Source organism: Poromitra crassiceps, assembly GCF_964638095.1.
Source record: "Poromitra crassiceps genome assembly, chromosome: 27".
Classification (NCBI taxonomy): domain Eukaryota; kingdom Metazoa; phylum Chordata; class Actinopteri; order Beryciformes; family Melamphaidae; genus Poromitra; species Poromitra crassiceps.
Genome location: NC_139650.1, coordinates 7103341 through 7129328, shown reverse-complemented (window position 1 = coordinate 7129328; position 25988 = coordinate 7103341). Strand labels below are relative to the sequence as shown.

Genomic DNA, 25988 nt, shown 5'->3' with positions numbered 1-25988 from the left:
GCCTTCTTCTCCTTCCTGCTCGTTTTCACAGCCTAGAATGAGACACGCCCACTGATGATGTCACGGTTCCCAAGGAAAACCAACTATTTTTTGGTTCCGCTGAGAACCAACTTTTCAGGTTCCGAACCAATTATTTTTTCGGTCTGAACGCGCCGGCCAGTTCAGATTAGGGTTCTGGAACCGGAACCGGCACGGAGCCCTGCCGGTGTGAAAGCCCTATTAGTGACTTAGGGGTTCCCAACTTGGCCCGGGTGCCTCAGTGACTTGACTTGGCGCTGGACTTGGGTGACTTAGGGGTTTGTATGGTGAACCGAATTGTACGATGAGGAGTCCGGAATCCGAATCTGGATCTTTCCCCCGGAGGTTGTCGGCTTTTAACATGTATGTTTTTTTGTTTGTTTTTTTTTTTTAGATATGATCAATTTACTTCTTTTTTTTTTCTCTCCTCTTAATTGTATTATTACTATTGTTATTAGTGGGCTTTTAATGATAGGATGATCAGATCACAGACCAAATAAATTGTCAGTCAACTTCGCTTTATTTAATCAAAACACAAGGGACGCCTACGGTACATGTGGTGTTTTCAGAGCAATGTAAATCAGTATTTCTTGTTTGGTGGGGGCGGGCGCTGGACTGAAAGGCCGCCTTTGGGGACACTATGTTATGTATTTAAGAGATGAATACGTCTGATTTTACTGGGCCGGTAAATTGCCCGTTTTAATACTGAAATACTGATACTTTCCTCGCGGGTCCTTTCACGTCCACGGGTGACTGGTCCTCCACGGGGTGCCAGTGGAACACCAGCTTGTTGTCGTCCTTGATGAAGATGTTGAGCGAGCGGTCGTCGTTGTTCCAGGAGTGCTGCACCTGGACGTCCGGGCCGGCGGGCGGCATGTCCAGCAGCCGGTCCAGCCGAGAGGGCTTGGTGTGCTTCGGGGGCGTGGCAGACGCCAGGGTATCCATCTGGGCGGGTTGGGTGGTCGTGGGGAACACGTCGGCTTGCTGCGCGGGCGCGGGCGGGGGCGGGATCGGCTGCTGAGCCAGCTGGGCTGAGGCAAACGTGGGGGAAATGGGGGGGGGGGGGGGGTTCCAGCGCCCTCAGGCGAGCCTCCACTGATCTGCTAGCATCTAGCAGGGACAGCAGAATGGCTCTTAACGACCCGGGCAGGATCGGCTGCTGAGCTAGCTAGGCTGAGGCGAATGTGGGGGGAATGGGGGGGGTTTCCAGAGCCCTCAGACGAGCCTCCACCGATCTGCTAGCATCTAGCAGGGACAGCAGAATGGCTCTTGACGACCCCTGTCGGCTCGGCGGAGCTGCGAATGGGGCCGTTTCCGCTTCCGGGGCGGCAGCCTGGAGGTCGGTGCGACCAGGAAGAACATGACGTAGAACATGGCGTCTCACGGCGGCCCCGCAGCCTGCATTACCCCGATGACTCCCAGCTCTCGGGGCAGCTTCCTCTTCTGGTGCGCGTCCGCGCAGAGCGGCCTCTCCCTCCGGCTCGCTCGCGCGCGTTCTTGGGCGTCCACTCGCGCGCGGCGCTTCGTCTTCTGCTCTCCTCCCACGGGCCGTCGCAGTGGCCGTGCCGGGCCTTCTCATCGTGGCTACGTTGGCAGCCTGTGGCACTGCTGCTCCGCCGGTGTCGTCAGACGTCTCGGAAGGCAAATACGCTCCGTGGCCGATCCGGAACAGGGTATCGTTGTTTAAGCTGTCGTCGCTGTCCATGGACTGCTCTGGCTCGGGATCCGACATACCAGGAGTGGAGTGGGGGGCGTTGAGAGATCCGCGGGGATTATCCACGGGTAAAGAGGACTTGGAGGTGCTGATTCGGTCTGCAGATATGGTGCAAAGCAACACAAAACAACGCTTCGGAGGACGTCTTCAGGGGAGATGGACTGCCGTGAAGCTAGCTGCTGCTATGATCGGCGAGAGAGAGAGAGGTGACGTAGAACCCTTGCTATATATATGAGAATTAACTGACGTCATATCTAACATCATTGCAGACGTCATACTTGGACTTTGACTGACCACGTCATACTAGAACTTGACTGATGTCAGGGGGTGATCGGGTTATGCATGAGTGGCCTTCTGCTTGAAATTTGGTCTGGAGACCTCACGTCTAACTAAAACCATTATCAAAGAGAGGAAATCTCTGCACAACCGTGTACGTCAGGTGCGTCGGAAAAGCAGGATCAGTCCCGCACACTGACTACCACTTAAAGGCTTTTATTAATATAATTGCAACGTTTCGGTCAAACGACCTTCATCTGGCATATGGTATGACAAACACTGGAACCTGTTAAAATAGGACCTGGGGCCACATTACAGAAACTCCCTATCTTATGTCTTAAGTTAGGATAGGACTAGTTTTCTGATTTCGTATTACAGAAGCAAATCCTAACTAACTTTAGGAATCCTATCTTATCTTCCTAAATCCTATCTTATGTCTTGTTAGGAAATCCTAAATACTCATCCAGCATCGGTTATCAACTTTTTTGTCTGTTACCCTAGCAACCACTAGCAACAGACACCTCCTCCTTTCTCAACTTGCGGAGGAAGTAGGAGCGCTAGTAGCCTGCTACGATGTGTGTTGTTGTTGTCGAACATTTTTGAGATTGTGGGGCAATGGACCAAAAACGAAAGGGCATTTAACTTCAAGGCAGATGAGTTGGAGGTCTTAGTGACCGCCGTAGAAAAGGTTAAAGACGTGCTTTTCGGAAGGTTTTCAGCCACCCTCACGCGGGAAGTGAAAGAGAGGGAATGGATGGGCTAAAATAGCAGAAACCGTCTCTGCCGCATCAGGCATTCCTCCACCCCTTGGAAACTGTATGTACCGAGGAGCCAAATTGCTGATGGCTGTTGCTACCTCAGTTAAATTACGTGACATAGCAGGCTGAGATATTTTGCATATGTCGGCCACTTCAGTTTGAAAATCTTCTTTCGCAAAAAACGAAAAAAAAAAGTGCATTTGTAAGTTATAGCCTACTACAACCGGCAGAGCCCCGTGTCGCCTAGTCGGTCTCTCCAACACAGGTCTCAGCTCCTCGGCTAGCTGCAGTATCATGACCCGGGGCAGTCTGTATCGATTAACGAGCGTTCATCAAAACGCAAAACGTCATTCGGGTCCCGCATGAGCCTTTCGGCAAATACATTGCGCCTGTTTTGCAAATGTTCCAGTTGAAAATAGCGTAAATTAGTCAGGACAGCATAGCTGGCAGTGGCATCTTAAAGTTAGGAGAGCTTTTTTAAGATTTTGGGGAGTTGGGACGCCTCTGTAATACGCTTTTCCCATTTTAAATTAGGATGAGAATATTGACTTAGGAACTGTTGTGGGTGTTTTCCTAAATCAAGTCCTAACTCTAATTACCATGGTTACCAATCATTTAGGATAGGATTTGGAATTTAGGAAGTTTCTGTAATGTCGCCCCAGGACAAGAACAATCTTGTCCGGTTCCTATTTAAACAGGTTCCAGTGTTTGTCATACCATATGCCAGATGAAGGTCGTTTGACCGAAACGTTGCAATTATATTAATAAAAGCCTTTAAGTGGTAGTCAGTAGGGGTGGGAGAAAAAATCGATTCACCTAAGTATCGCGATTTTTAATGTCACGATTTTTTTAATCAATCTTTTATTCCAGAATCGATAATCGCAAAAAAAAAAATTTGGGTGCCCGCAGTCAGGCCACTCACTGAACAGCACGCCAGGCGCCGCCTACTGGTTTACTAGTGGTTTTATTACTTTATTAGTCTGAAGTAATAATTACACTTCAGGGGTGCATCTCATTGTAAAATTGTACTTGGCCCAAATTGGGCTTCAAACGGCCCAAATCTGGCTTCAAACGACCCAAATTGAGCTTCAAACGGCCCAAATTGGGCTTCAAACTACCTAAATTGAGCTTCAAACGGCCCAAATTGGGCTTCAAACTACCCAAATTGAGCTTCAAACGGCCCAAATTTCACGCGCGTCGGCCCATATCAGCCTGGCCTGCTTGGTATCTAATGCCCGGCCTGAATTATGATCCCAGTCCGCCCCTGTTTTTAACTATATCGCCCAGCCCTACTCATGATATAATATACAGTCTCTAGTGTATGATTCAACTTTTCCCATGTTCTAATCTAGTGTAAAAAAGCAAACAAACTGAAAAAAGAAAAGAAAAAAATAAACAAAAATCGCAATAAATCGTAATATCGAATCGCAATAATCGTAGAATTGCAATACTTAAGAATCGCAATATATGTCGAATCGGCACCCAAGTATCGTGATAGTATCGAATCGGGAGATAAGTGAATCGGCACAGCCCTAGTAGTCAGTGTGCGGGAGTCGTCCTTTTTAACTAAAACCATTAAAATTGACAACCGGTCCGCAACTTTTTTTCCCCATGTATCTACCGGTCCTTGGCGCAAAAAAGGTTGGGAACCCCTGTGTTACATAACTGGACAATCATGTAATTCAGGCTACAGCTCAAAAAACACGTTTTAGTATCACTAACCAAATCGATATTGAAATTAATCGAATCGGAATCTAATCTAATCGGGATTAATCGGGACCTTGTGAATCGGAATCGAATCCATTCTTGAAATTTGAACCAATACCCAGCCCTAATTCAAACATGTCATTAGGATGTCAATGGACACAGTGACAGGAGGGGATGAGTGTGAAGCAAAGAGTGGCCAAAGAGTGGCAGTGGTTTTGTTACTCACATGATTTGATAACAGTTTGCAGATTAGTAAGCAGGAAGGGGTTAGCTCAGCTCCCACAGCCAAGAAGAGACATGTGGAAACGTGCAGGCAAGCAGCAAGACGTTTGACTCTCACTTAGCTTTGGTTCATAAATCCACTTACAGACGTTGAACTGAATCTTGAAGGTCTGCTGAATCTGTGGGAAATAACAGGAGTAGATGCCACTGTCTGACACTTTCGGGTTCTTGAAGAGCAGGGAGGCATTGCCATTTTTTACTTCATCAGGAAAATGAAAAACCCGTTCTTTAAACTCCTCATGCTGACCCTTCCTTTTTCGGTTATTGTAGTTGGACCCGTCCGAGTCATGAAAGAACACATCCTGCCCTTCTCTCTTCCAATCAAAGGCAAAAAAAACTCCCGTGATGTTACTTTCGGTGGGATATGAGCAGGGTAAAACGGCTGCTTCCCCTACTTTGGTTTCCACAGTTCTCAAATGCAGTACAGACCCTGGAAGACAAAAGCGTAACAAAAAGGAATTTTGGTACATGCACTCAAATACTCTTTCACACGTTATATATATATTTATAAAACGGCTCTCTCAAATCAAGCAATCTGATTGGTTCACAGCCATTGTATAATTCCAGTAACCGAGTTCAATAACCCATGGCCATGGGTTATTGGTTGCCATGGCAACTCTCTTACTAAGAGAGTAATAATAAGGCTTACCTCAAATGACAACGTAGAAAAAAAAAATGGCGGAGACAGCTGTCAGATCCTTGTGAATCGATCTTCGCTTATAACTTTACTAATACTTCGCAGAAAATGATGTTTTGTACAAGAATAGATGCGGGCTAATGTCTTCTTTGCAAAAGAAAGGCTGTTAACCCCGCATTTAACCCCGTATTTAACCCCGTAACGTTAGTTGGTGTCGGCTTTGCAGAAAGCATTCAGCTTCTCAGCAAGCGCTGAGAATGCAACGCTGCGCTCGAGCTGCCTGTCGGGGATTCCAGAAAGCTCTCAGCTACTCAGCAAGCGCCAGGATTGGCCAATGTCAACTTCAGTCTCCAGAACGATCCAATCAAATCACCCGCATGTTCTTGCGGTCCCGCCTTACAGTAGTGTTTCAACTGACTCTATCAGAATGACATGCCAGTCGGAGTCGGACTTATAGTATTATTATTATTATTATATTATCATACTTGGAAACCGTTTTATAAAAGCAATATAGCACTCGAGCTGCGTGTGTTGTGGAATATATCCCCCTGCTCAGCAGTTATCCCACTCGGCCTGCGGCCTCGTGGGATAACAGCTGATCAGGGGGATATATTCTTCACAACACACTGGCTCTCATGCTATATTGCTTAAATATATATATATATACTAGGGATGGGGATTTCGACCAATTTCCCCGCCGACTAGTCTCAAATTGTTTTTGCGACTAGTCGACTAGTCTATAAGCAAGAAAACTCGCAATTTAATATACATATTAAATAAAAAGTTTAAAATGCAAATGTTTTATGTATTTAGGAGCTATTTTAGCCCAAACATTCAGTACAAGCTGTTAATTTAAATTATATTGATGTAACAACAACTGATAGGGTTAGGGTTCTACTGAATAAAGGTGAACAAATTAAAGAGAAATACATTTCTGATATGTTTGCCAATGCAATGCATGGCATTTATTATGAATAATGTTGTAGGACGGAGTTCCAGCGTGTCTTGCATGATTGTGTAAGCTATTTTTATGAAGGTGCCATAGACCCCTTATACAGCTGTCAACATTGGAGCTGCACGCGCATCGTGTAGGCAAAAACCCGTGAGCCCAGCATTGACAGACACAGAGAACTGTGTAAGTGTGTAACTGTGTCAGGACTGCTCTGTGCCCATCTGCGACACACAGTTAGATTTTAGTTTTAAAATGCAGTTCTCGGCTTACTACCACAGCTTATCGCCTAGTGATAAGCAATGTTATGCATCGAAATTAACGTTGGTTAATGGGATATGTCTTACAGACCCATACGCACTGACGCTGTCAATTGGCCAAGCCTAGTGGCCAGCAATACATATTGTGCATTCCTTTATAACTGGGGATAGCGTAGATAATTATTCTGTAACCTGCAAAGATATATTGTTATGTTGATAATGCACACAACTAGGGGTGCACCGATCACGTTTTTTGCCACCGATCACCGATCACCTATGAGAAATATCTGCCCAACCGATCATCGACCGATCACCGATTACCGATTAAAATATATATATATATATATATATATATATATATATATATATATATATATATATATATATATATATATATATATATATATATATATTTTGTAAGCAGCTATAGCAGTCTATTATAGAACAGTTTCCATTTTACATATAGGCCTACATTTCATGCATCAAATTGAAAGTGCAGCACATTTTCTTTTTTTTCTACATCAATATTTTATATTTTGTAGGCTAAAGGAAACCGCCAACATGATTTTTTGTGTGTGAGATAATTGGAGCACAAGACTGTGTTGAACTAAATGGCTAGTAGTTCAGTCCAGTTCCCTCAGTTCAGTTTATAAAAGAACAAAAATCATTCCACTTCGGGATTTCCATGTTACCAGTTCAATGCAGTTCAGTTCACTCAACAAAAATACTCCATTTTCCGGGATTTCCCTGTTACACAAGAAAAATAACTTCGACCCAAGTTAACTATTTTATCGATTAAGCTAAAGCGGCTAAAGCTAACCGGAGCTATTAACGTTAGGAGGATACACGCAAATATGGATCAAACACGGACTTAACAGCATGCAAATGCCTCGGTAGGCGGGAGGACTGGAGGTAACTTCTCTGCTGAGTCTGCTCTAATCACCAGCTGATTTGTGTGATTCAAAGACGCAAGGGGTGTGTTGACAGTCTGGTGTGGTGTGTGGAGGTGAGTACACTGACGAAAGCAAAGCGTGTGCTTTGCAACACAATGATATAAACGTTAGAGCACAATATGAAAGTTAAACGATAGACATTGAAGACATGAAAATGGGCTGCCTCATGTTTCTCACGTGCAGCATGATCGGCTATGCAATCGGCGACAATAAAGAAATATCTGCAGCAGCAGATCACATATTTGAGGTCAAAATCGGCCGATACAGATTGCGTGCCGATCGATCGGTGCACCCCTACACACAACTCAATAATGACATTATGTTACTTGGTCGTTAACTAACTGAGCGATGTGGCTGAGCAGCCTACAGCTAGGCAGCTTACCTGATTATGAAATGAGCACTACAAAGTCGGGCATTTTTAATGATGTCCTCGTTCCAATCAGTTCAACTCAATAATGACATTATTTAATGTTACTTGGTTGTTAACTAACCGAGCGATGTGGCTGTTACTAGCAGCCTACAGCTACAGCTTACCTGATATGAAATAAGCGAGCACTGCAAAGTCGGGCATTTTTTACAATTTCCTCTTTCGGCTTGCAACCAAAGACGCCTACGGTTAGCATTAAAAGCAGTATGAGTTGACGGGATTCAGTAAAACTTTAGTCCTTGCTTTGTTGATAGTGTAACAGACTGTTCAGTGTTGTGTTGTGTTCTATTGCGTGTGTGCGAGGCTGTGTATGTTCCCTCGAGTTGCCGTAGAACAGGATATGTGGGGAGAAGCTTGTTATAACGTTACAGCCTGGCTCTATCGTTTATTATTTTATTAACCAAGTGTGAATAGGCGGACCCAAATACTCTGCTACAATAGCTTTCCGATTCTGGCATCCCACTGCACAACACGAAGACATGTCTAGCTCGAATAGTTTTCCAGCCACTGGAAAACTACTTGCCAGGGCTGCGCGGAGTCTGTCTTTCTGCCTCCGTTTTGCACATCGACGCTGCGTGATGTTAGTGTGACCAGGGCTGGTGACTGCGCACGTTTTACTCGCATATGCGACTAAAAATAGAACAGTGCGAATTGTAAAATGCCTTTTGGGGCACGTGTGCGAGTACAGAATTCGACCTTCAATATATATATTAATTTTTTCAGAGCGTTAAAAATCAGAACGGCATTAAAGTTGAGAGCCTGTGTCCCAGTTCACTTGAAGGCAACACAACGTTGCCTTGAACCAATGGTGACTGGTGAAAAAAAGCACGTGATCTCAGCGGAAACGAAACTAGAGAGAGACTGTGAGAGAGGGAGTCCACATAGCCGATTGTGTGCGCCGGTCGGCTTTCCCCTTTTTTTGGTCAATTACCTGCAGCTGCACGATGCACGCGTTTATGATAGGGGTGGGGGAAAAAATCGATTCACCTAAGTATCGCGATTTTTAATGTCACGATTTTTTGGATCGATCTTTTATTCCAGAATCGATAATCGCAAATTATTATTTTTTTTTTTTTTTTTTTTTTTTTTTTTTTTTTTTTTTTTGGGTGCTTGCAGTCAGGCCACTCACTGAACAGCAGGCCAGGCGCCGCCTACTGGTTTACTAGTGGTTTTATTACTTTATTAGTTAGTCTGAAGTAATAATTACACTTCAGGGTTAAAGTGGGTGCATCTCATTGTAAAATTGGACTTCAAACGGCCCAAATCTGGCTTCAAATGGCCCAAATTTCACGCGCGTTGGCCCATATCGGCCTGGCCTGCTTGGTATCTAATGCCCGGCCTGAATTATGATCCCAGTCCACCCCTGTTTTTAACTATATCGCCCAGCCCTACTCATGATATATAATATACAGTCTCTAGTGTATGATTCAACTTTTCCCATGTTCTAATCTAGTGTAAAAAAGCAAACAAACTGAAAAAATAAAAGAAAAAAATAAACAAAAATCGCAATAAATCGTAATATCGAATCGCAATAATCGTAGAATCGCAATACTTAAGAATCGCAATATAAATCGAATCGGCACCCAAGAATCGTGATAGTATCGAATCGGGAGATAAGTGAATCGCCACAGCCCTAGTTTATGATGTTGCCTCATTGTGGAAATTTGACAGTTTGTCACACTCATGCAAGTTGAAAATAAGCGGCGGAGGGGCAGGGTACGTTGCCGAGTCCCGCTCGGCTGGAGTCCACTCCAGTCTGAGCGGCTCGTTTCACCTCACCGGCCCCTCTCTATCCCCGGCCACAGCGCAACACAGCCGGCTTGGCGAAGTGAAGGTACATTACTACCAGCTGCTGTCCACATCACCGCTGCCTGCTGCAGATCATCTGCTGCTGCTATGTCAGTCACGTTGTAACGTGGATACAGGAGAGGACTATTTGTTTCGTATTGCGAATAGAACGACGAACATAATAATAAAACACATCGGACCAGTGTGTGCAAGGTTTTCTGTGTGCGATGATTTTTTTTTCAGATGGCGGATTTAAAAAAACGGACTCTGTGTGTAAACTCTGATATTCAAACTGAGTCAACTCAAACTCATTTCCTCATCTACTCAAGAACAGCCAAATCCACAACTGTAGAGTGGGCATGGCTTCGAAGTTCTGGGCTCCAGACCCAAGAGTACCTGGCTGCAGACAAGTGGGCGGACCTCACCCTCCTCTCCAGACCTATAGGCTATAAACTCCTTGTCCATGGATAACATTTAGATGTTTATTTATTTTATTTTATTAGTTTATTTGGCAGGGACATAAACAAAAAAAACATTAAACCCCATAGGGGAAGAGATGCTTTGTAACAGATTTAGCCATAGGCTACTTTCCATCTGGAGCCCCTGTTCTGTTGCACCTTTTTTCTTTTGGAAAAGTAAATGCATGATAGCTGTGGGATATACTGGAATTAATTGTTTTATATTCATTGTATTTACACAAAAAAGAAAAGCTCTGTCCAGTAACCTGGAACACTTATTTTTAGATGTTTTTGAGTGAGATCGTCCTACCTCATGCAAATTATAAGAGATGTGACATGAATCTTAATTTTCTATTAAAGCAAAGTAAAAAAAAAAAAAAAACTTCAAAAAATAACCCGTCAATTATTGTTCTTAGAAAAAAAATTGGAATCGGCCAAAATCGGTATCGGCAAGTCAGACTATTCAAAAATCGGAAATCGGAACCGGCCAAGAAAATGGCAATCGGTGCATCTCTACCATTAAGCATTATTTTAGACGGGCGAATGTGGGAGAAAATGAAGCTTCAGCCGGAGTAGACGGTGGTGAAGACGAAGATGTAACGTTATCATTAGCTGAAGAAACTGGCGCTAGCGGGACAGAAGCCACCGCAACAGATAACGTTGAATGCTCCTAATATTCCTTTATTAACACTTTGAGTGCCACGGCCCTTGGGCAAAAGGTTGCTGTACTGTGCCACATAGGCCGCAATGCATTTTAATATAGCCATATCATTTTTTGTGTTCCTCTTATATGGACAACCAATAGCCTCAATGAAACTTTGAACCCTTCTGTTTCATTTTAAAAAAAAACTGTGTTTATAAACCGTTCCATTTTGGAAATACACCCCTCTGAAAAAGAGTGTTTTCGACCGAAAAGAGCATGCTGAAATTAGTTTCTGAGATAATCACATCTTTATGTTAGAAAGGCGACAGAATGAATTCTGCTTTGAGTTGAACAAAATGCTATAGCTGAAATGAAAGGTTAGAATGTCTAGTTTACCTGCGGGAAAAAGTATGTCAAAAGAAACTACACATTGAAAGCTTTCATTTGATGTGTAACATAATAACAATATTCAAAACACAACATGTCCTGCACTGTTTTATCACCCCTTGTTTTATCATTCAAGCACATCATTGACTCTGAAGCTAATATTTTCTGATATAATGACACCTCAAAAATAATTTCCTTCAATAAAAGAGTGAAAACAAAGGAATTTTGTTTGGCCAAATAATATGTTTTAGCTGCAACCAGCAGCGCTGGCCCCTGCGTGCGCAGACCCTACACCTTCTTGCTGGTCTTGATTTACTGCTGGTGGGCATCAGATAGCCTATTCTAGCTTGTTTGCTCTCTATGCATCGAGCCTGCTGTTGTATGCTGTTAGTGCCCTGCGTGCCCCACCCCCCTCCTCCTCCTCCTCCGTGGTGGGAGGAGTCGAGTGTCTCTGCTGCAGTTTGCTGAGTTTGATCTGCACTGAAAAGTCCGCTGCCTGCATCCCCCCGCTTTTTTACAGCGTGTCCTCGGCTCCCAGCTGAGAATAATGTAACTTTTCAGAAAGACGCTGGTGTCGCCGTGTCGGCAACTAAATCATATGGATGGACTATCGCAGCCGACACGGATGGGGCTCAATTGTGGCAGCAGATGACTGCTTTTCACAGGCACAGCTAACGTTATGCTTCAAGCATATCGATGCGATTTCCGCGTTTCCTCATGACTTCTTCTCTCTTTTCTCCTGGCCTTTGTCTAATCGGGAGGGCACTGTCGCCACCTAAGGGTTCTGTAAAATAGGTTAGACACATTCAATAGCTCCCATATTGTAAGAGGCGATGTAAGAGGCTTAGATCGACACCCCCCCGTCAAAATATGAATTTGGAGTTATTGACGCCATTTGGCGTCGCTGGCAGTCTACGGTAAATTTCTCTTGACGCCATATGGCGTCGCTGGCACTCAATGTGTTAAAGCAGCTACGAGCAACTTTTTCGATTGTTATTAAACAGTATAATTACAATATTGATGCATCACATCTTACCTATAATAGTAGCTGATACCAAAGCCTTGTCAATCGGAGATTGCTCCCTTAGGTGATTATTAAGTCTGTGTCTGTCTAAACTCGCGTCAACAGGGGGCTCTCTCTCTCTCTCTCCTACGGCCGGCCCGGCTACACCCGGAAGTGAAACGCGGAAGTGAAACCCGGAAGTGAAACGCAGCTGCCTGCCTTTGCCGTTTGCGCTGCCTAGCAACATAACATAAACAATGTGAACGCCACGGATACTCTCGGGAACATATCTCGTTATATTCTAACAGGTTTTTTGGAAGTTATTTTGTGGTTATGGCTGAAGTGGCTGCTGCAAACCGTTTCATTTCACTTCCTGATCTGCCCTGGCCACAGACAGACTACACTGGCCGATTCACTCGGGGTTCAAGCGAGACTACTCTGCCTTGGTCTCGTCGACTATTAGAGGTAAGATGTGATGCATTGATATTCAATTTATACTGTTTAATAACAATCGAAAAAGTTGCTCGTAGCTGCTTTAAGGAGAAACGCATTATTTAATACTTTTTTTATCATGCCCCTAAAATTATTTTTGTGCTCCTAGTTTTTTCAACTTAGGGGCACACGTGCTCCTTCTGAAAATGTGAAAAAGTGACCAGCCCTGAGTGTGACGTAGTCGTATAAGGGGTCTATATAATTTATGTTTATGTTCTAGACAGCCAATGGCTAGGCTCTTATGTTGAAGACAGGAAACGGAAGTGTGTGTGTTGTTGTGGGGGCGCTTGACGCTAGGTTATGCTGGAAGCGGAAGAATAATAAAGCTGGCGTCTCATGCTGAGATTGTTCACGATTGGAGTTGCCCCGTTTATTGGTTTTTATTTATTATCATGCACACAGGCGACGACTTTGTTATCCAGTCCCCACTCACTCATCGCACCTCGCAGCTGGGCAGCCAAGTTTTCAGCGGTGTGTCTTTCCTCCAGGGCGCACGTCTGAAGCACACAGCTGCGGAGATGTCCTTCGTCCAGATAATGACACGTTATAGTCATTTAGAACACGGCTCTCTTGAATACTCGATTCTGATTGGTCAATCAACAAGATTCACCGGTCATTATTTCTCGACAACCGACCGCTGCTCTGCCACACCTGGATTAATCAGTTGATATGAGCCTTTTGTCAGCAAACACTACTAATTAGGCCAACCAGTTGCAGCTGTGGTGTCTTGTGTGCCAATTACGAATGAAACCGCTTTGTCGTTAAAAACGCTATTAAAAAATCTATTTGAATAATTATTTTTGTCAGATTATTGAATGATTTAGTTGTAGGCCGTGTTCTAAGCGGGATAATGTATAGTGAGCCGGTGATTACTGGAAATAATGACCTTCAGGTGAATGATTAAGCCCTCCGCTGCGCGTTGGGCTCAATCATTCACCTGTCGGTCATTATTTTGCCAGTAATCACCGGCTCACAATACATTATCCCTTACGTATGACTTGGTGGTTATGGACGTCCACCCGTCTGAAGTTATGGCCACATATTCTGCCCCCTCGAACGCTCGTTGCATCTTCTCTGTCATTTTGCGATGGCTGATCTCGAGTCGAGACGTAATTGTTTTGCGAGTGCGGGGAGGAGGAGCAATCCCTGGCAGCCTGTTTACAAAGAAGCAGAGGCAGAGGCGTGAAGAACAAGATGCAGCGTTTAACCGACTAGTAAAATACTGAAGTTAGTTAATAAATGAGTAGGCGGTTAAACGATTAAACGACTAGTCGCGCACATCCCTAATATATACAGTATATATATATCATGGTATTTATTGAATCATGAAGAACAAAGTATTATCGTCCATTTATTGAATCATGCCCACCCCAGTCAGAATGCAAAATGGGTAATGCAAGTGCTCAGTGCAGTGAATAGACAAACATTTGTGTCAGGGCCTTAACACATCACACTGTCTGAAACGATTACTCGAGGAACTCGAATAATTCAATTATAAAAAATTACGAAGGCAAAAATGATTTGAATCGACATGGCATTTAGGGTTGGAATTGGGGGGTTAGATCACCATATGATTCCCGAGTGCGGCACTGCTGCCTTTCACCACTCCCCCAGGGGATGGGTCAAATGCGGAGAACAAATTTCGCACACTCAGGTGTGTGACAATGAGTGGGACTTTACCTAATTTAGACCATAGACTGTATATTTAGACTGTGTTTCGCACAGAAGCTTATTAGTGTGGCACAACACGCTTCCATTGTGGAGGGCCATTCGTAACATTACTGGACAAGATTCATCTAAGGTTTGGAATATTTTTAAGCGGAAAAAGAATGAAAACTCCATGGAGTGTGTCTATTGTAAGACCGTACTTGCCTACCAGAGCAGAAGACATCCATAAATGGAGTGGACCCGGGACCCGAGACAAGGTAACTAACGTTAAGTTAACGTATAATCAATATGATTGCTAATCAAGATTAAGGCTAGTTGTAATTCTGGCTAGTTGACCTCACCTGACGTTGGCGGCTAATGTTAGCTCAACATCATCAGCTGATTATCAGTGCTGTGCAACAAGCAATGGCTAGGCATGGTTATTTCTAGGGATGCACGATATGGATTTTTAGAGCCGATACGATAACCGATAAATATATTCTTCTTGGCCGATAACCGATACGATATAACCGATATTAATTTCATTTTTTTTATGATTTTTTTTTTTTTAAGAAGTTCTTAACCTGTAGTTTATCCACACCTGGGGGTAAGAAAGGCTAGCCTAAGATGTAGCCCTAGTGAGCAATGATGGAAGATGTAATATTCCAAACAAACCTGACATCTCTATTGTGAACACAAAAAAGAATACTTCTGACTTTTCAAAAGTTCGTTTTATTTTCAACTCAATAGCATTTGGTTCAGTAATGCAACAGCAGCACTGACACCTAGTGGCTGTGAAATTAAATTAAATGCTGAGTGTCACACTCACAACACAAGGAGCAGAACATGGCTGCAGAAATGCCCTGTTAGGTAGGATTTTAGTTTGGCTTTCATAGAACATTTTGCACAATAAGTCAAATAAATAAAATGCACTGACGTTATGTCACATTAAACATACCAACATCAATATTAATAAACTACATTTTTTAACCAAAATAAAGTGCATCCCTCAAGGCTTTATAGAACAAATCCTATATAGAGACTTTGCTGTAAGAAAGAAAAGAGTCAGTGCATGAGGTAGGTTTCTCTATACTTTAGCTTCATAGAACATAAAGCCTCAAAACATTTTGCACAAGACAACAAATTATTGAAATAAAGTAAAGTGCATCCCCAAGGCTCTATAACAAAAGACTATAGACTAATAAAGAAAATGGTTGAGGTACAGGACAACTATACATTCATTTTTCAACTCCACCGTACATTTTCTTTGCTCTTGTATTTGCAAACCTCCTCGACTGTTGGAGGCCTGAACAGTGCTACACGCCACAAATGTTATGATTCTATCAGTCACCTTAATTCATTCACTCTCTCTCACACACACACACACACACACACACACACACACACACACACACACACACACACACACACACACACACACACACACACACACACAAGCTGCTCATGTGGGAAATTCTATTTTTACCATCAGGCTGGGCGAGGCTCTGCTATAGAGCACACAAAGTAGGGAAACTATAACAAGAGAGGGAGAGAGGGAGAGGGAGAGGGAGAGGGGAGGGCTGTCAGGGAACAAAGCGGAAGTGTCCCTGCCTCTGTAAATGACCTGCAAGTTAAAGGAAGAACAGAACACAAACGCTTTCTCTCCAGCTACAGAGTAAACGCAGGTGTAAACTGGGTCAAGTGCATATTTGAGATTTTTCTTTCTTCTTTCCACAGCAGTTTTATGCTTTACTGTATGCTATGCTTGCTGTAGCTATGCTACTTTGAAAGCATCAGGGGGAGATTTTTCTTGATAAAAAGAAGCATTTCTGCCTTCTCACAACTGATTCTGTTTCTTTTTTCGTCAACTACATGGGCAGCAGCAGAAAACAAACGTTCACTGTCGATGCTAGTGCAAGGAGCTGACAGGTAGTCACGTGCAAGCTGGGCCAGGGTCGGGAAACGGGACTTGTTGCTTCGCCAGTAATCCATCGGGTTCGTAGTCGTGGAGATCGGCTCTGACAGATATCTTTGTAGCTGAAATGAGAATAATAAAATCACATTATCATCATGTTCTGGTGTATTTATTTTGCTACAAGTTGAAAGCTTTGTTTTATTGTTCTGTTGTTATCTAAAATTAAATAAATTACCTCCACATCTGTTTGGCTGCTTGCCTCCCCTGCTTCAGCGTTTTCCTCGAGGATTTCACGGTACATCTCCAGCAAGGAATTGTTGTTGTTGCCGTCTGGCCTGGTCTTCTTTGCTTGTGGCTCTGCCGGCTGGTCAGCTGCATGTTCCCTGATGCTGTCCATCGCTTCACGCAACATCTCTGTGGCTTGCCGTTTGGTGGCAATGTTGAAGAAGCAGCTCTTATATCTGGGGTCCAAGATTGTTGCCAGATAATAAAGGGGCTCTGCATAGATGTCAGTGAAGCGCCTTTCCACCTCTTCTAACAGGGTCTTCTTGGATGTTTTAATTCCCTGGTCTGTTGGCCTGGTCTTGTTTAACAGACGTGTTAAAGCTTCCACGGCGGGGATCACCTCTGCTGCTGTGGCTGTAGCTAAGCTAATACTTCTAGTCACCTCTTCAAATGGCTCGAGAATGGTCAACATGTTTTCAATTAGCGTCCATTGGTACGGGCTTAGAGATGCAGGTAGTTGATAATCTGCTCCATATGCTCCCAGCACTCGCTTCTGCTCCACCAAACTCTTCAGCATATAGAACGTGCTATTCCATCGCGTGGCTACGTCTTGTTGGAGCCGTGCTTCTTTCCCCTGCCCCAGCAGCTGTGTCTGTAAAGCATGCAGACGGGAATAGGCCAACTGGGAGTGTTTAAAATGGCCTACCATCTTCCTCCCGATTGCAACACAGTCTGATATACTTCTTTGACTCAGTACAGCATCATGTACGGCAAGCTGTAAAGTGTGTGCCATACACCCCAAACTTGGAACCCCAAAGTCATTCATAGCCTTGGCCATATTGCGTGCATTGTCCCTGAGCACGACATGCACTCTCTCCTTTGCTATCCTCCACTGCTCAAACATCCCTGCATAAGCTTCGCAGATCACTTCTGCTGAATGGGAACCGTTGCACTCCTGTGCATGCAACACTGTCTTTTGCATGTTGAAGTCTTCATCCAGCCACTGAGCTGTCAAACTGAGCATACTCATTGGACTAACGTCAGAAGTCCATATGTCTGTAGTGAAACTGATTTTGCTTACGTTGTTATCGATCAGACTATGAACGTGTGAGGCGATCTCGTCATACAGGGCTGGCAGACAAGTGTCTGAAAAGTAGCGTCTGCTTCGGATGGTATAGCGCGGCTCCACATGTGCCATTAGCTGACGAAATCCTGTGTCTTCTACCAGGGAAAATGGCTGGTCATCGAGGGCCATCATTTCCGCGATTTTCTTGGTAATTGCTTTAGCCTTTGGGCTGTCGTTAGCAAACTTCTTACCGTTTTCAAACGCTTGTTGTATGGGCACTAAAGTTGCGGCACTCGCTTGTTTATTCTTACTGCGGCTAGCTGCTAGCTCGCTAGCTGCTGCTTTTGCTGCTGCCTTAGCTGCGCTCGCTGCTTCATATTCCTTCCACACGTCTTCACTGCCATGGCGAGTTTTCAGGTGATGTATGAGATTAGTTGTGTTGAAACTCGTAGGCTTCTTCCCTCCTCTCGGAATCTTTCCAGAACACTTATTACAGATTGCAATTGTAGCGTCTTGCTCTGAAACTGTGAAATACATCCATACGGGCGCAGCCATTTTCTCTGTCTACTTTTTGAGGCGAGAGTGACGTCACTAGCGCGCGACAGCAATACTCCGCTTCCAACGTAAACAAAGCCAAATTGGCACGTTACATTATCGGATCTTTTTTATCGGAAAAATGCCATTATCGGAATAAATAATAATAAGGCACAATGGCCATATCGGCCGATAATTTATCGGTCCGATAATTATCGTGCATCCCTAGTTATTTCCAATGGCGTTACATGATGCGGTATAATCCGTTCTCACACACACACACACACACACACACACACACACACACACACACACACACACACACACACACACACACACACAGTGATGCATTAAGAAATAGATTAGGAAAGCAAAATAATAGTTGTTGGTGTAATAGCATCCATTCATTTTAGCTTGATTGCAGTGAGAATAGTCAGCCGGTCTAGGGTGTATACAGTAAATGTACATTAGCCAGTGTATATGAACTTAATACAGTATCATTTTAGGCCTAGTAATAAGTATCAATAATAATTATTAGGGATGCACGATAATTATCGGACCGATAAATTATCGGCCGATATGGCCATTTTGCGTTATTATTTATTTATTATTGCGAACGATAATGGCCTTTTTCCGATAAATTAACAGCCGATAATCAGGCTTTGTTTTTACGTCGGACCGGAGCTACTCGTGACATCACAGCTGCGACGGCCAAACATGGCTGCTGCCATGCAGTATGTTGCCGTTTTTCACAGTTTAGAATATGATCACAGCTATAGACCTTATTTGCTAACCCCGGACAGCGCCATATTGTTGACATACCGTCCTGCAGCTGACAACTATAGTAACGGCCTTATTGTCGTTTCTGTTCCATTACAAAATAGCGATAGAAAAAACCCCAGAGTTGTTGTTTGTATGCTGCCGTTAATGCCTGTAATAATAAACAAAAGAAAAAACGAGGTGAACAGACTTTGCTGTGAGGAGCTGTCAGAAAGTTTCACCTGTCTCTCCTAACTATCCACTAGGGCTGCACGATTTATCGTATTTTCATCGTCATCGCGATATGAAAATGCGTGATGAACACATCGCAAAATTCACGTGTTATCGCAAAAAAAATAATAATAATCAATAATCGTTATGACTAAAAGGCTAAAAGTAATCTCATGTGTAAGAAATTACTGTTCTACATTGAAGTAAAAATGTAAATAATTAACTTGTTGGTTTTGGATTTTTTCAGCTTCAAGGGTGCATTTTTGTTCGTATGACCCCCAACACAGGCTTTGAGAATCCCGTGCCACTTACTGATACGTATGCTTAAATGAACACACTCGTATTGCAAAATGAATTTAGGCCCTCACTGTAATACTTCAGAAGTTGAATTTGAAGTTCAGCATTAATACATTTGTTATTTTTTGTCTTAGATTTACCTTTGTGTGTTATTGCAATATAAAACTACATAATTGAGAATCGATTCTAGATTCTGGAATCGAGAATCGTTGGAATCGAGAATCGATTCTGGAATCGGATCGTGACCCCAGGAATCGGAATCGGATCGGATCGTGACTTAGCCGGATCGGAGCACCCCTACCCATTAATATTTGTTTTTATAGCATTTTTTTATTTATCGCAGGTCATATCGTCATCGCAATATTGAACAGTGTTATCGCACATCGCAGCTTTTCCTCATATCATGCAGCCCTACTATCCATCTCCTGTGGTGCTGACTAGGGATGTCAATTTTCGGTTAATTTCACTTTCGATTAACCGACGCTAATAATCGATTAACCTATCGGTTAATTCATAATTTTTTAATATTAAAAAAAAAAAAAAAAAAAAAATGTTTTTTATTTTTTATTTTTTTTTTATTTATTTTTTATCTATTTACTCAATGAACTCATGCCCAAACAAGGCGTGTCTATTTAGATGCTGAAATGTTAATGCTTTTTGTGTTAGAATTTCTAACACAAAAAGCATTAACAAGCATTAACAAAAAGCATCAACATTTCAACACAAATTCTTTTTGTGTTAGAATTTCTAACACAAAAAGCATTAACATTTCAGCATCTAAATAGACACGCCTTGTTTGGGCATGAGCTCATTGAGTAAATAGACCAAAAAAAAAAAAAAAAAAAAAATTTTTTTTTTTTTTTTTTTTTTTTTTTAAATATTAACTGATAGACCGACAGCAATAACCGAACAACGACGTTAGCGACGGTTAATCGATTAACGGTTAACCGTTGACATCCCTAGTGCTGACGTATCCTTAGTCTCGCTCCCTTCACGTCTGTGGACGGTAGAGATAGAAATAAACCACGGGGACTTTATTGCTGTCATTACTACAGCCGTGTGTAACGCAGGTCACCATCCGAACACAATTGGAACGATACAGGTAATGCTAACGGCGGCTAGCTTCCTATAAACGCTGCTCTTACATAGGCTGTCACTTAAGAGATGATGCGTTATGTCGAGAACATGGCGGCAGTGGGCGTGCCCGTACTTGAGCGGCGTCAATCGAATAAGGTCTATTGTAATTTGCAATACATGTCCCGCACGGGTTCCGAGAGGAGGGCAAACGTCTATTACGTTAAACCAAAGCTGGCGATGATGCAGCGGATTTGTGTGTTGTTTACGTTAGCTTAGCGAGTGTTAGCATTAGCTCGTAGCGCGGCCTACATTTCAGGCTCGCCCGCATGGCAGACACACTGACACTGCTTGTGATCAAACAGCCCCGCAAAAGCACTTCATACTCACAGAGCTGGTGTAAACATATAGAAACTAATGGTAACCCCTTTAACCGAAATGAAACATCCAGGGATTGTGTATTCAACTCCAAAAAACAACACGCTAGCGTTAAGCTAACCGCGCTAGCCGGGAGTCCCACTATAACAAAGGGACTTTGGAGTCCAGCAGCAGCTAGCTGCTGGACAGCTAGCAGCAGCTAGCTGCTGGACAGAGCCATCTAACAGAACCAAAACAAAGGTGCAGTCACACACATTAGGCTACAGAAAAAGCATCAGTTAACATAACATGACAATAAGAGTCTAAATTATTATTCCTTTTTGTCATTGTGTTTTATCTGCAGACTAAGCAGTCATTGGCTTCCCGTTCTATAAAAGCCTTTATTTTTATATTGACTATAATTGAGTGATACACTTTATTAAAACAATCATATTATATCAGAAGTTTTCTTTGTTTTTTGTTCACAGTGATGTCAGTTAGATTTGGTTAGACCAGAGCTATGCTCACTACATCTGCCTTTTTTTTTACCCCAGGTGTGCATAAAATACAGGTATTTTTTTATATATATATATTTTTTATTATAATAATTATCGGTTATTGTATCGGTTATCGGCCAGGAGAAGCAGATATTTATCGTATGGGTTGAAAAAAATCCATATCGTGCATCCCTAATATTTATTATTTCATTTCTTTTTCAGTAAATGACAGCGTCGTATGGACAGCTCCATCATGTTCAACTGAGCAGAAGCAGCTGAGTTCACAGACAGCATACTGAACATGATTGTTACTAGGGATGCACCGATCCACTTTTTTCACTTCCGATCCGATTCCGATACCTGAATTTGGATATCTGCCGATACCGATATTATGCCGATACCAATATTTTTCTTGAATATACAGTATAGGCAAAGATTTGGCCAATTAAAGTTTTTTTTTTTAAATATACCTTGCAAAAAGCAGACAAAATTAAGAAAATATACAAGGCAAAGAAGGATACTATTATACATTATTATACAAATTACGTCCAGCTGTGCGCTGGAATTGCACAAAAAAAAAAAAAAAAAAAAAAAAAATCCAATTCCGATCCGATCCGATCCGTGAATTAGTGCCATATCGGCACCCGATACCAATATTGGATCGGACCCATCCCTAATTGTTACTAGGGATGTTCATCAATAATCGAAAATCGATAATTGATCGTTAAGGAATTGATTCGATCATGTGGAATTTTTATCCGTTTTTAATGTATTTTTTTAATCAAATCAAATAGGCCTAAATGTGCTCAAACGACAGTATAAGATTTCACTACGTGGTCGCAACCAGGTGAGGGCGCAATGGGACTATGAGACAACTGAACAGAACACCTCTGGGGGTGGGGCTATGGGCGTGGTCTCACTGGGCTTGCTGGTGAGATCAACAGCACTCATGTCAGCTCTCAGCCAGACGAGGAAATGAAGCGAGCGAAGCGAAGTTTTGTTTGGGACCATTTTGAGTTAAAAGACGACATTGTTCATTGCAAGAACTGTGATGCCGTTTAGAAGTACAACACGGCTAGACGCCAATGATTCACCACTTGAACAGCGTAGATCCGAGCCTGGTTAACGAGCCTCGGCCGGCATGCAGAAAAGATCACCCGTCTGGAACCTTATCGAGACCTGATCAATGTGATTGAGCTATACTATGCGCTTCCCTCCACCATTACCAGGCGGATTGAAAAGCGCTTCATAGCACTTCGCACATAGGCATTTTGTAAAATAAAACATAAAAGAAAAAAAATATATATATATATATATATATAAAAAAAATATTATTAATATGATCGATAGTTGATCGTTAATTTTCCCGAATTTCGATTATCAAAATTTTTCGAAATGAACATTCCTAATTGTTACAGACATGCCCCCACTGTCCATGGTGGAGGATGAAAACTTCCAGAAAATGATTTCCAGTTTCAATCCCAGGTACACGCTTCAATCAAGAACCTACTTCATGAACATAACGGAGGAAAAGTATGAAGACATAAAATTCAATTTGAAGAACAAGCTTAAGAATACTGACAGTATTGTCATTTGGATGAGCGTGGCTACAGAGACGTATCTGGGGGAGACGTGTGACTTTCTTGGGGAGGAACAGAAATTGAGTCCCACCCTGACAACCATGCCACTTGCATAATTGTATACAGTTGTATGCAATATAAGAAATAAAATAAATTATTTTTCTAAAAAGGAAACCAATGTAGTTGTTCGTTTTAAAGACATGTCTTGTATAATTACTGTTGCTCTTTAATAACGCAAAAGCAGTTCTTATCCGATTACTCGATGGATTAATCGGTAGAATACACTATTACTAAAATAATCGATTAGGGATGGGCATTTTACGCAACTTAAGTACTCTCCTTCTATTATGAACGAGTAACCGGCGGGTACTCGTGGATGGGGGGGTCTGTGTGATTACTATGGTAAGGAAGGAGCAGGGGTAATCTGCTGTGTATGGGGCTGTTCACACATAACTTTTGCATTTTTGCATGGACAAAGCGCTACCTGGGGAATTTTTTGTGAGGAGAGGGACTGACTGTGATATTAGGTGACGCTAAGCTAACGTCTAAAAGCCTACCTCAGACAGTATCTCCGATGGATGGAATTAGCGCTTTGGAGCAGACAATAGTGTTGGGAAACAAGCGAAGTGAAAACTGACCACTGACCAGTGTGATTAATGTTACAGCTGCAGCTGCATCCACATAACGATGCATGCGTAGATTTAGACCATTTTTAAATGGGTGGGGACTGGAGTGGGGCGAGTACCCGAACAGCGGAAACGTTACTCGAGTACTGACGTTATGAACGAGTACTCGAGTACCCAAGTACTCCCGCCCATCCATATAATTGATAGCTGCAGCCTAGAGTGGTGACGTGTAACTGACACACGACATCAATGACACTGAACACATCACACAGCTCGGCTGCAGGGCGGGCGAGGCCGCGCAGTGGCCGAACTGCATATGCGAGCTGCAGGGCGGGCGAGGAATTAGGGATGGGCGCGAGTACTCGGGTACTCGAGCACTCGTTCATAACGTCAGTATTCGAGTAACGTTTCTGCTGTTCGGGTACTTGCCCCACTCCCCACCCCTTTAAAAATGGTATAGAAGATCTACGCACGCATCGTCATGTGGATCTGGCAGCAACCAGCAGCAACTGCACGGCCGGGCGTCAAGTCAGCCAGAATGTACAAGTACGTCATTCGCTTTGTTGCTTTCAAAATAAAACGCTTATTGTAACCTTATTTATTTGGAGTAATGCGTTACAGCCACAGTTTCATGCCATTTAACATCACAACGAGTATTTTGATACAAGGATGCTGCTTCCTTCGTTGAAATACCTTTTCTCCTCCAACGTGCATCAATAAGCTATTTACTTTTGTTTAAGTAACATTATTTTGAAAGTTTTAACCGGAAGTTTTCCAGCTCTTCCCGAAAATGGTGCCTGGAGATATTCTCCCGAATGAGAAGCACGCTTCTTCATAGCGCACGCCCGATAAAACTCATTCAAAACGTTGCACTAGTTTACTGACACTGTCGTTTCCCATAACGTTAGTCACAAGAAATGTGGAGAAAGAATCACTTTTTGGGAGACAATCGCATCATGGTGATCACTATTCAGCAACAATGGGCATGTATTGGAAATCAAATGCCTTTGCTTGTTTCACAACTTGTCTGCTCCAAAGCGCTAATCCAACCATCGGAGATACTGTCTAAAGGTAGGCTTTAGATGTTAGCTTAGCGTCACCTAATATCACAGTCAGTCCCTCTCCTGACAAAAAATGCTCCAGGTAGCGCTTCTTCCATGCAAAAATGCAAACGTTATGTGTGAACAGCCCCATATACAGCAAATTACCCCTGCTCAGTCATTACCATAGTAATCACACAGCCCCCCCCCCCCCCCCCCCCCGCGCGAGTACTCGAGCAGTCGTTCATAATAGAGGGAGAGTACTCTACTATTTAAATTGCTTAAAATGCCCATCCCTACTAGGAATCAAGATGCCTAGTTTTAAATAATAGACCGTGGTGACCCAAATAAAATCTCCGGTGACACACGTGTGGGTCCCGCTTAGGTCAGTGGTCCGGACCCAGTCTTTAGGAAACACTGGTATTCACAAAATGGTTAATTGCGAAATTGTAGCCCCTTTGACACTGCTACAGTGAACGGCTAACCTGGATTATGTTAAAGGTCCCATTCCGTGCAAAAGCTGTTTTTACTTGTAAATGCATATATGCTGCTGTCATCTCTCCCTGTAATGATTGGTCACAATCTCAGAATTGCCACAGTTGGATTTGTCCCTATCCAGCGTCCCCCTGCAGTCTCCTCCAAGCCACACCCCCAAACGCTTCGTTTGCCCAGAGGGGATTTGGGACGTCACGAGCTTCCTCACGCATACTGCGCGGGTCTCTCTCACACAAGCTACCTGCACCATTTTGTCTATAGCCACAAAATTAACACTTCTAGCTGGAGCTACGCCAACTGTACGTGATCCAGCAACTGCAGAGGTGCATTCTGTAAGTCTAGGCATTTTGAGATGTCCTCTTTAGCGTAGTAACCGTTAAGTTAATGATAACTCGCAACCTAGCGTGCTGGTCCACAGACGCTAATCTGATTGGCCGCTGGGAGCCTGGGGCGGGCTCTCCCTCAGCGGCCAATAGAGCTGTCGCGATTCATCGAGTACCTCGAATAACTCGAATAATTAAATTGATCGAGGCCAAAATGATTCGCCTCGACACGGCATTTAGAGAGACTGTTTCTCACGGACGCTTACTGGTGTGGCACAGCGCTCTTCCTGTGTAAACACGTGAGGACACAGACAGACCAGAGAGCAGCTATAGCGACTAGCGAGCGGACCCCGCAAAATGGAACGAGGCGACGGAGAAAGCAGACAGGAGGAGCCGGGAAGGGAAGAACCAGGGCCGAAAAAGCGACCGAAACTGTCTAAAGTGTGGGATCATTTCACGCTGAAAAAGGACACGAACTCAGTGGTGTGCAAGTACTGTAAGACGATCCCTGCATATCACAACAGTCAATGCTTCAGCACCTGAACCGTAAACATCCAGTCTACGCATCCA

General features: G+C 43.3%; 2 protein-coding genes across 2 annotated transcripts in view; one reads left to right on the top strand and one right to left on the bottom strand.

The window, feature by feature from the left end:
• Positions 1-25988, top strand: part of LOC310799406 (dedicator of cytokinesis protein 3-like) — a gene marked incomplete at both ends in the record, with an annotated part of 383185 nt that overhangs the window by 305278 nt on the left and 51919 nt on the right. The gene's annotated exons all lie outside the window — the stretch shown is intronic.
• Positions 1-25988, bottom strand: part of LOC310799235 (butyrophilin subfamily 1 member A1-like) — a 37110-nt gene that overhangs the window by 6215 nt on the left and 4907 nt on the right. Inside the window, exon 2 of the mRNA XM_083661808.1 lies at positions 4841-5185. Coding sequence (XP_083517934.1) covers positions 4841-5185 — 345 coding nt within the window. The remainder of the gene's footprint in view (positions 1-4840; positions 5186-25988) is intronic.